General features: G+C 45.1%; 1 protein-coding gene across 3 annotated transcripts in view; it reads left to right on the top strand.

Annotated features, from left to right (window-relative positions):
• Positions 1-12119, top strand: part of EGFLAM (EGF like, fibronectin type III and laminin G domains) — a 392874-nt gene that overhangs the window by 343205 nt on the left and 37550 nt on the right. For all 3 annotated transcript variants that reach the window (XM_059878754.1, NM_001083478.1, XM_024981331.2), the window contains 2 exon segments: positions 8840-8965; positions 10036-10279. In XM_059878754.1, coding sequence (XP_059734737.1) covers positions 8840-8965; positions 10036-10279 — 370 coding nt within the window.

Genomic DNA, 12119 nt, shown 5'->3' with positions numbered 1-12119 from the left:
TGCCCTCTGTCCCCACACATGTATATCCCCTTCCCGCAATATCAACATCCCCCATCAGAGTGTTTCTGGTATGCAGCAAGGTTATTTTATTATACATATATACTATAATTTGCATTTGTTAATCCCAACTTCCAATCCATCCCTCTCCTCCTTGGCAACCACAAGTCTGTGCTCTGTGTCTGTGAATCTGCTTCTGTTTTCTAGATAAGTTCTTGTTTTATATCTTAGAATCCACATCTAAGTGGTATCATATGGTATTTGTCTTTCTCTGACTTACTTCACTTAGTATGATAATCTCTAGATCTATCCATGTTGCTTCAGATGACCGAACTTCACTCTTTTTATGACTGAGTAGTATTCCCTTGTATATGTACATACTGCATCTTCTTTATCTATTCATCTGCCATTGGAGATTTGGGGTTCTTTCTATGTCTTAGCTTTTGTAAGTGATGATGCTATGAACAGAGGAATGCATGTATCTTTTTGGATTATAGTTTTGTCCAGATATATGCCCAAGAGTGGGATTACTCAGTCATACATTAGCTCTATTTTCAGTTTTTTGAAGAACCTCTATACTGTTTTCCATAGTGACTACACCAATTTACATTCCCACCAGTAGTGAAGGAGGGTTCCCTTTTCTCCACACTCTCTCCAGTGTATTTGTATACATTTTAATGATTGGTCCATTTTTAATTGGGTTGTTTATTTTCTTATTATTGAGCTTTAAGAGTTCTTTATATATTTTGGATACAGTTCTTCATCAGGTGTGTTTTTGCAAATATTTTCTTCCAGTCTGGTTTGTCTTCTCAGTCCCTTGACATTGTCTTTCAGAGAGAAGAAGTTTTTAATTTTAATGAAGTTTATCTTATCAATTATTTCTTTCACAGATTCTGCCTTTGGTGTTATATCTAAAAAGTCATCACCTTACCCAAGGACATCTAGGTTTTCACCCATGTTATCTTCTACGAGTTTTATAATTTAATGTTTACTTTTAGGTCTGTGATCCATTTTAAGTTAATTTTTGCAAAGTTTGTAAGGTCTGTGTCTACATTCATTTGTGTGTGTGTGTGATTGCCCAATTGTTCCAGAACCATTTGTTGAAAAACCTAAGATTGCTTTTAAAGCAATAAGGACATTTATTCCATAACTGAAGGCAGCTGATAGATAATTTTAAGGTTGGTTAGTTCAGTGACTGTTTTAGTCAGTTAGGGCCACCGTAACAAAATACCGTAGACTAGGCAATTTAGACAACAGAAATTCATTTTCTCACAGTTCTGGAGGCTGGAAATTCAGGATCAATATGTTGGCAGGTTTGGTTTCTCCGGAGGCCTCTCTCCTTGGCTTGTTGATGGCCATCTTCTCATGGTGTCTGCATGCGGCCTTCCGTCTGTGCTTGACTCCCCACCAGTCAGATTGGAGTAGGGCTCACTCACATGACTTCATTTAAACCTTAATTGCCTTCCAAAAGGTGGTATCTCCAAATACAGTCCCATTGGGAGTTAGGGCTTCAACCTATGAATTTGGGGAGGACGTGGTTCAGTCCCTCATAGTGACTCAGTAATGTCAGATCTCTGGGTTGGCATCTCCGTGGTTCTCTTGTTTCTCACTCATAATCCCAAGATGGTGCCACAGCTCTGAGCATCACATCCTTGTATGACATTCTAGTGGCAAGATATGGCAAGTCCTTTTCTTGGGTCTCTCTGTTCTCTTCAAGATGTTGTTTTGAAAGAATGCATGATGAATGCCACATTCCTGCAACCTAGGCTCTACTGTCACATTTGGCTGCATTTACTTTACCACATGGGCTTCCCTGGTAGCTCAGCTGGTAAAGAATCTGCCTGCAGTGCAGGAGACCTGGGTTCGATCCCTGGGTTGGGAAGATCCCCTGGAGGAGGGCATGGCAACCCACTCCAGTATTCTTGCCTGGAGAATTCCATGGATAGAGGAGCCTGGCAGGCTGTAGTCCATTGGGTCACAAAGAGTTGGACACGACTGAGCCACTAAGCACGCACGCACACACGCTTCTCCATGTATGATCCTATTCCACCCTCTCTCCATTCCTGCATCAGAGCTATTTGGTACTCATAACTCCAGGTACAGTTGGTTTATTTTGTTTCTTTGTTTTTTAGCTGATTAGCTGAGCACATGTTACTTATAGCCACCATTTGGAATAACTTTATTCTCCTCAAAATAAAAGCTGTGACAAACCTTGACAGCATATTAAAAAGGAAAGACATTACTTTGCCAACAAAGGTCCATATAATCAAAGCTATGGTTTTTCCAGTAGTCATCTACAGATATGAGAGTTGGACCATAAAGAAGGCTGAGTGCCAAAGAATTGATGCTTTGGAACTGTGGTGTTGGAGAAGACTCTTGAGAGTCCCTTGGACTGCAAGGAGATCCAACCAGTCAATCCTAAAGGAAATCAGTCCTGAATATTCATTGGAAGGACTGATGCTGGAGCTGAAGCTCCAATACTTTGGCCACCTGATGGAAAAAGCTGACTTATTAGAGGAGACCCTGATGCTGGGAAAGACTGAAGGCAGGAGGAAAAAGGGACGACAGGGGATGAAATGGTTGAATGGCATCACCGACTCAATGGACATGAGTTTGAGCAATTCTGGGAGATGGTAAAGGACAGGGAAGCCTGGTGTGTTGCAGTCCATGGCGTCACAAAGAGTTGAACATGACTGAAGGACTGTAACAACCTCAAGTTTCCTACAATAGGTGCTATGATTAGCTTTAATGTTTACAGATGAGAGCTGGTGCTTCAGAACAGTTAAGTAACTTGCCTAAGGTCACATAGATGGTAAAGCTGATGAATGGTGACCTCAGCAGTTCTGGCTCAGTGTCTGCCCTCTTAACCACATCTGCCACATCAAAGCCTCCTGAACTGGCTTCAAATTGCTTCCTTCTACTTTTCTCACTCCTAAAGGTGACACCATTGTTAAAACTACAAACGATCAAGTTTACTTGAACGGAAAAGATTACTTCCTTCTTGTTATTCCCTATGTTACTTTTCCCCTCAATTGATCACTTAGTCAAGCAAACAATCAACAGGAATAACTAGAACTATTATAAAGGCACCCACTGTGGTAATGTAGAAACCAGCAGGCCCATCAGAAGTCTCCTGTGGTGTAGAAGGGTCTGAACTCTGAAGGTAGGTTGCTTGGATTTGGTAGATCAAATCCAGGTAGTTAACTGGTTTGGGACTCAGTACCCCATCTTTCAGATTCCCTGGTGGCTCAGATGGTAAAGAGTCTGCCTGCAATATAGGAGACCCAGGTTTGATTGCTGGGTCAAAAAGATACCCTGAGGAAAGGAATGGCCATCCACTCCAGTATTTTTGCCTGGAGAATCCATGGACAGAGGAGCCTGGCGGGCTACAGTCCATGGGGTCACAAAGGTGATACCACTGATACTACAAACAATAGAGTTTACTTGGAAGAAAATGATTAGTCTCTTCTTCTTATTCCCTATGTTACTTTCTCCAACTGAGCCCATCTATAAACATAACTGCCTTATAAGAGTATCTTGTCTGGATGAGTCCTGGTGCATATAGAGTATTAGAATAAAGCCTTGCACATAGCAAATATGTTGTAAATGTTTCCTGTTGTTAATATTATTAATAATAATGTGGCTTCAGTTTATTAATAACAATAATCACAGGGTATAAGTTGTTCCTTCTTTCTTCATTGAACTATCAGGGAAATAGCCCTGAAGGACAGGTCTGGCAATCTCAGGGCTATAGAAACCTCTGACAAGAAGTTAAGAAGTTACAAAGTTGAGCAAGGGCCAATTCCTGACAACGTTTTAAATTCTACAATACCAACCTCTCCATTGAGTGGATAAGCTAGGAGGGTCCACCTTGCAGGCTCTGGGCTCCCTGGGCAGAGCTATAGGCTTATTATTCTATGAATCTTAATTGCAGGCATTGGTCACATGACCTTTTTTTCATTTCTTCCCAGTTTCTTTCTCTGTGATAGAACAGGGCTAGCTATCCTTTCTCACCCTCCATATTTGCTTCCCTTTGAGTGTGTTCTGTTGAAGTCCAAGTTCCTATAAGTTAATGTGGTCTCAGCACAGTGGAGACTGGGCTCTTGTAAACATCGGTAGTTTCTGGTGGAGATGCAGGCTTCCGGAAGAGGGTGAGGACAGTTGCAAGTCATGGCTCCTCCCTCTGATGTCTAACTTGGCATTGCTGTCGTCAACCTCAGTGTTTTCTCTGTCCCACCTCTACCCCGCCAACAAACACACTAAACCCATTTCCAGGGGGCCTTTCATTACTCAACCCGTCACACCTCATCGCTTCATTAAATTTTTTCCAGTTAGTGGACTCTCTCTGAACTCACATTTTAGAATAGTCAGCAATCTCAGCAAAATTTTGCAAACTTTGGCCCAGTGTTTTCTTTTATTATTTCCACCCCAAATCTCCAACCTAAACCACCACCACTCACTTTTTCCAATCCCATCTTGGATCCCCACACCCTGCCGTGTCATGCAGCCAACTCCCCAAATTATTTAAGATTCATGAAGTCTGCAGGGGCCGTGGGTCACACTATGGTTTATCACCCTCTGACTCTTTTTTCCACTCAATAAATACTTAAGCTCATGCTTAGTGCTGGTCACAGCTCTAGGTGCTTAGGATAAAGGAGTGAACAAGATAGGATCCCAGCTCATTCCTCCTGTACTTGCCATGCGTGTGTGTGAGTGTGTGTGTGTGTGTGTGCGCGCGCACGCGCTAAGTTGCTTCAGTTGTGTCCAACTCTGCAACCCCATGGACTGTAGCCTGCCAGGCTCCTCTGTCCATGGGATTCTCCAGGCAAGAATACTCAAGTCAGTTGCCATTTCCTCCTCCAGGAGATGGTCCCGACCCAGGGATCAAACCCGTGTCTCTTATGTCTCCTGCACTGGCAGGCAGGTTTTTTTTTTTTTACCACTAACACCAACTGGGAAGCCTGTATGTGCCATGAGGAGGGACCAAATTAATCAAATAATTATCACTCAACAAATGTAAAACTACAATTTGGAGTCAGTGTTACAAAGGGAAAGTGCAATGCTAATGTATTATGGGCAGATTTATGGGGTAGGGGGTCAAGAAAAGGATTTCTGAGGATGTAATGTGAAGTTGTGGAGAAGGCAATGGCACCCCACTCCAGTACTCTTGCCTGGAAAATCCCATGGGCGGAGGAGTCTGGTAGGCTGCGGTCCATGGGGTCGTTAAGAGTCTGACACGGCTGACCGACTTTACTTTCACTTTTCACTTTCATGCATTGGAGAAGGAAATGGCATCCCACTCCAGTACTCTTGCCTGGAGAATCCCAGGGATGGGGGAGCCTGGCTGGCTTCCATCTGTGGAAGTTGGGATCGCACAGAGTCGGACATGACTGAAGCAACTTAGTAGCAGCAATGTGAAGTTGATATCTCAAGCAAGAGTAGGAGTTAGAAAGCAGAGATGAGAGGGAAGTGCGTTCCAGGCTGAGGAAATGGTCTGTCCCAGTGGGGATGTGTTTGTGGGGGTGTGGATCTCATGATCTAGTTTGTGTTTTGGAAAGATCCCTCTGACTACAGACAGCTTATTGAAAGGGGTCATCCTTAATGGGGGTGCATGTAGGCCAGCTGGGAGCCCATACAGTAGTTCAGATCAGAGATGACGGGTTTTGATCGAGGGTGAGAGGAATGGCAGACTTGTCGGGTCTTTAGCAGAGGAAATAGACAAGCCTCATCACTTGTCTATGAGGGGCAGGGAGGCTGCTCACTGTCCTCGTCTGCTCAGCGTATTCCATTCCGCCCTCTCTTTCCTCCACGAGGACCTCATCTCTCTCCTGCCCCTCACTTCATTATCTTGCATAAACCCACACAACAGCTGGTGAATAGTAGGTGTCGGTGTCAGTTAATTTATGTGTTGGTGCCTATACACATGGTCTTGCGAGAACTCCTTCCTCATGCTCTCAGAGTTGAGAGTTCTCTCTAAAACTAACCTGTTCATCTCCGCTCTGCACCCATCCTTCCCTATATTCCTGGGACCTTGTTGCCAGGATTGTTACTTCTCAATAACCCAAGGTTTCTTAATCTTTTGTGTGTCATGACCCCTTTGGCAGTCTGGTAATGTCCATGGAACTCTTCTCAGAAGGATGTTTTCAAATGCAGAAAATAGTATGCCTGATAAGAAACAATTTTATATTGAAATAAAACTATATAATAAGTTTCATTAGTATAGTGCTGTATGTCTCTTTTTTTAATGAGCACTTTTAAAGAGATTTTTAAATTTTATTTATTTTTGGCTGCGCTGGGTCTTGGTTGCTACTCTCGAGCTTTCTCTAGTTGCGGTGAACGGGGGCAACTCTCTAGCTGTCGTGCACGGCCTTCTCATTGCGGTGGCTTCTCTTGTTGTAGAGCATAGGCTCCAGGATGCACGGGCTCAGTAGCTGTGGGTCATGGACTTAGTTGCTCCCTGGCACGTGGAATATTCCCAGACCAGGGATCAAACCCGTGTACCCTGGATTGGCGGATGGATTCTTAACCACTGAACCACCAGGCAAGTCCCTATATGATTCTTTTTAAAGCATTAGAGATGTGATTCTTCAACGGTGGGTGCAATAACTACCATGCTTTCAAAGGAGTGATGAGCATAAGTGAGATTTTGCAATACCTTCTATAATACCTCCCTGAGCTTCCGGATCCTCTGGGTCCTCTGTTCTCCCTTTGTCTTCTCTGCTGGCTCCTCTCCCTTCCCTGGTGCTGTGGGAGTTCCAGGAGCCCTTCCATCCTGTCTTCTGTCAAAGAGCCCATCTGCTCTTGGTTTCAGGCTCACCCCCAGGTGGCTGCTGTCCCACCAGCCCTCACCTGTGTGCCGGATCTGCCCTGGTGCCCAGCAGCAGACACTTCCACCATCACCTTATGTTTAAAGTGAACAAAAGACAGCTTCTCCTCCACTCCTTGGAAGCCCGGTCCTGTTCCCAGCCTTCCTTATTTCTTTCCTCTTGCCTCTCTCCTTTCCATCTCCCAAGCTAGAAACCCTGAGGTTATGCTGGAGTCTTCTTCCACCTTCAGCCTCCAGAATGAGTTGGCTACTCCTCCTTGCCCTGTGCCTCTTTGATTGTTCCCTTTCTCTCCATTTCCTCTGCCATCAGCCTCTCCAGCCATGGTTTACCTCTCTGAGGGCATTTCTCCTCTTCCCCACCCTCATCCCTCACAATCCATCATGCATACCGTTGCCAACACGGTCTTGCTGAAACACTACTTCCATCAAGTAAATATCTCTGGCTGGCTTTCGAGCCCCCTCCCTGTCAACTCCTACCATAAAAAATAGTTACAAAGCAAATGAGTAAAATAATTGTTCCCGTGTATACCTAAGATAAACCAAGGACCCCACTTCTTCCTGTGGCACCAGCACTTCTCTGAGAAAGACTCCCAGCCCAAGGAGATGGGTGGAGCCAGAGGACCTGTGAGAGTTTGGCTCCCTAAAGCCAAGTCAGCCTCTCTGTGGATGCTGGTAATGTTCTCAGGGCTATGGCTGGAGAAAAAGACCCGGGATCACTTCTATCTGAACTTATAGTGCCCCCCCATACCCCCAGCTGGACTTCCCACCTGGCTGGAGAGCCGTGCTGTCTGGAAGGGCTGTAATGAAATTGTGTTATCAGGTCCTGAAGTTGGTCTCCTCTCCTGGGTACACAGTGTGCCAAGCCCCTCCCCCTCCTCCTGAGGAGGCTTTGGGAGAAGAAAAGACGGGATCAGTTCAACCAACACAGATGACTGATGAGAAAAGGATAAGAGACTCATCCTGCTGAGATGACACAATCATGACATCAGGGCTCTTCATCTCACGAAGTCGGTGGGGGTTGGGGGTGGCAATGTTAGGAGAGGGGGTGAAGGGGGAGGGGGAGAGCTCCAGGCTCCATCGCATCGGAGACTGTGGGATGCCGAGCTGGGCTGCTCACGGCTCAACCACAGATGCACCCCGTTTTCTTCCATCCTGAGAAAACGTGCTTCGGACTCACCTATGTTGTTCTGGGCCAGGCTGTGACCCATCTGCCTAAGTTCTCTCTTATACACAAGGAGAAAAGGAAGAGCAGAGAAGCAGAAGTAAAGCAACCCAGGAAAAGTCAGCTTGTTTTCATTTCATTGGGCTGACTAGGCTTGAAAATGGCCGAGAGTACCTTTTACGGGTGTCTCCAATGTGTATTTGTAAAGAGAACTAAGCCATCTGATGTTGAACCTTTCAGCACTTTTTACTTCTGGTCACCTTCCTGTCCCTCATGAGACTGTAACTGGGGGCTGAGAAATAAGGATTCTGGAACCCCCTGCTAACCCCTGCTCCCTCTCTGCTCCTGTCAGAGGAGTTGACAACCCAGGCAGTTAATAAGCTTCGACAAGGCTGCTTACCTCCCTCTGTGCTTATCTTGCTCACCTCTGCGTTCAGCCAACAAGGCAGGCAGCACTTAAGGTAATTGAGGCCACACAAATAAGAAGGCTTTTTAACATAAAGCCTCTGCTGACATTGGAGGCATGGAAACACACTCTTGTGGGAACAGCAGCGAGGTGAATTACAGCAGAAACGGCTCCGTCATCCCTGTCAGGGTAGTTTAATATTTGATTTACTGTGTCCACCCTGTTTTAAAGCACCTGTGTGGCTTCTCATAAAGAATAAACCAAAATCAGATTAAAATGAAGGGAAGGGCCCACATCTCCTGAAAGCTGGTTTGCAGTTGTGCAGAGGAGCTGATCAACAGGAGACGGGCATGAGCTGTATTTGTTCAGAATCACACGTGGTCGGTCTGGCCAGTCTCAGACAGGTTCACTTGATGAATCAACTTTGTAATTCCTGTTCTGTTTTTAGGGGAGTGCAGCAGTGGGATCTGTGATGAAGCCTCGTGCATCAATGGTGGCACCTGCATGGCAAGCAAAGCCGATTCCTACATTTGCCTCTGTCCCCTGGGCTTTCGAGGTCGACACTGTGAAGACGGTGAGAAAGATGCAAATTGATGGCGATTTCTGTCTGCATCGTTAATTCACCTTGGTGTAATTTTTCATCAATGCATACTTAGCAAGGTTCCACATATTTGTATGGGATTAACGTTGCTTTGTGGGGAGGGATGGGAGAATCTTTTTTTCGAACCAGGTGGAAGTGTCTTCAGATGTCAAAGTGGCAAGCTGGCCAAAAGACAAGTTCATTTTTTGATGTTCTGGGCCGATGCTTTGGTGAGCTCCTCCTGGCCCTCAAATAACTCTGAAAAGCTTATATTTGTGTGGTTTGTGTCAGAATTTGAAGCATTCAGAGATCAGGCTCCTTAGAATATCTGACAGTTTGGAGAAAATGCTGGAAAGCCATACACAGAAACATTAACTCTGTGATGTTTCTTTTTCTTTGTACTGTTCTGCTGAATTATTCTACCTCTCAACACTGTACTGATTATTAATATATATACATATATACATGCACACACGAATACACACAATAATAATGGAAATTTTTAAGAAGATTTTGCAAAGAAGCAGGGATGAAAAAGTTTTATCTTTTCTACCAGTGATTCAGATTTGGCCCTAAGACACCATCATCCTAGAGAAAAGGTTTTTTTTTTTAACACTGTATAATTTCAAATCTCTTGTCACCTCGAAGAGGGTGTTGTGAGTCAGAGTAAGGAAGAGCTGTTCTATTCCATCTTCGTATTTCTGTAGCCTCACATACTAAAGGTTGGTCCTTGTTCTCATCGCTGCAGGTCAGTGGGAGAGGGGTGGCTCTGGTCATTCAGGGATGCCCTCTAGTGGCCCTGCTAGGATCTTAGAATCCTCCATTGATTCCCACATCCAGCCAGTAGGTGAGAAAGCGAGTGGAGGATGGAAGGAAGCTATAGGGGCCAGACCTGGAATGCTGTGTACTATTCCCAACCACATTCCACTGGCCAGAGCTCAGCCACACCACCCACTTCTCTTCAGAGCAGCTGAGAAATATCCTTGAGTTCTATACCCAGAAGGAAAAGAAGATGGCTAGTTCTAGCACGAAGGGGTTTCTAAACCACGCACTTGCTATTTCAGCTTTCACCTTGACCATTCCTCAGTTCAAAGAGTCTCTGAGGTCCTACGCTGCAACCCCCTGGCCTCTGGAGCCCCGGCATTACCTTTCCTTCATGGAATTTGAGGTCACATTTCGGCCGGATTCGGAAGATGGCGTGCTCCTGTACAGCTATGACACGGGCAGCAAAGACTTCCTGTCCATCAACATGGCAGGGGGCCACGTGGAGTTCCGCTTTGACTGTGGCTCTGGGACTGGTGTTCTCAGGTAAGGGCTGAGACTGTCAGGGGCTGTCCTCCTTTCAGTAGCCACTTGGAAGAAAGGTTTGTCTTCAACCAGTTGGCTCTCTTCCTGTCTTCTGTATATAGTTGTCTTTTCTGAAACCTGTCCTGATTAATACAGATGATGTGCTTCCTAGAGATCATGCTTTCCTGGTGGCAAGGTTTCCTTTTCTCAAATAACTACCTAGCAGGTAGCGAATCTCTGCTTCAAACTATGGAAAATGGGCTGGCCTCAGATGGGGGTAAACTGTCTTCCTCTCCACCTGAGATCATGCAACACAATCAGCAGAAACTTCATAAATTGTCAATCAGTACCTTGCTCAGAGCATCACTTGGTGAGCACTTGGCAAATACATAACAACTAGTTGAAAAAGTAGGGATTTACCAGGTGGAGCTAGTGCTACAGAACCCGCCTGCCAATGCACAAGACTTAAGAGACACAGGTTTGATCAGGAAGGTCAGGAAGGTCCCCTGGAGAAGGAAATGACAACCCACTGCAGTATTCTTGCCTGGGAAATCCCATGGACAGAGGAGCCTGGTGGGCTACAATCCACAGGGTTGCAGAGAGCAGACAAGACTGAAGTGACGTTGCATGCATGCAATAGAAATGTAATGAACAGAAATGTCCTTGGTGGCCTCACATTCTTTTTTCCTCTTTGGCCATTGGAAATGGGGTGTATCACAGCCACATTCACATAGAAACATTAAATCATTATTCATCTGCCCTGTTTCCCACAAATGTTCTATTGGCAAAAGCTTACCAGGTCATTTCCACGTCATTTCCATTAGATTAAGAGGACTTCAAAGGGACACCACCTTCCTCACCAGCCTTGAGTGAACACAGTGCCATTATTATACATGCTCACATGCGAATAAATGCATAACTCACATAATCATGGTGTGACATGATGTCACCTAAAATATCACTGATCGATTATCAATCGATTGGGGTGGTCTTACTTTAAATTGTAACTTTCCTCTTGCATCATTTCTTTGATGGCAACTAGTTATTTGGCATGGCTCTTACCATTCTTCATATAAAGAAGCAGACAGAGAATCACCAGTGATCGCAAGGACACTTCCCTGACCAGTGTGCTCAAAAAGGCTGTGTGATGACTGATTTCAATGGCATGGAGTAACTAAGTGCTTCTAAAGGGCTTGCTAGCGTCTGTGGACTTGGTTCTGGGTTATCAAAACTTTCCCTCTGTTACCTAGTCCTGTTCGTCAACTCAGCAGATCGATTGTTCTCATAGAAAGTGGCAGGATCTCTGAAGCCCTCAGAGCCTGCAGTTGGAGGTGCCGGTGTTTTTCTTATTTGTTTGTTTCCCTCTTCTAACTGTGTTGCTCCCATGGGAGTTTTTACCTTCCAGCCGGAGGCCTGCTGATCTAATGCACACACGCTTCTTGTTCCTACATTTCGAGAATTCTCCTCTTTTGAAACTCACTAGGGTGTTTTGTTCAACAGTGCCCTGCTGCAGGAAATTGGTTAGTCTTTGTTGTTGTTTTAAAGGAAGTTGTGGGCTGTATTCAGTCACAATTTATATTGCTAGACTGTCATCTCTAGAAAGAGTTCTTTGTGAGATGTTACAGTCATGAAGTGAAAGTGAGTCGCTCAGTCGTGCCTGACTCTTTGTGACCCTAGAATTCTCTAGGCCAGAATACTGGAGTAAGTAGCCTTTTTTCTTCTCCAAGGGATCTTCCCAATCCAGGGATCGAACCCGGATCTCCCACATTGCAGGCGGATTCTTTACCAGCTGAGCCACCAGGGAAGCCATGGTTGCCCTTAACCGCTGTTATCATTTTTCCTGACTGATGGAAAGTGCTTA

This window comes from Bos taurus, chromosome 20 (assembly GCF_002263795.3).
Source record: "Bos taurus isolate L1 Dominette 01449 registration number 42190680 breed Hereford chromosome 20, ARS-UCD2.0, whole genome shotgun sequence".
NCBI classification, from domain to species: Eukaryota; Metazoa; Chordata; class Mammalia; order Artiodactyla; family Bovidae; genus Bos; species Bos taurus.
Note: the sequence above shows the minus strand (reverse complement) of the source record. Positions and strands in the feature narration are given on the sequence as shown.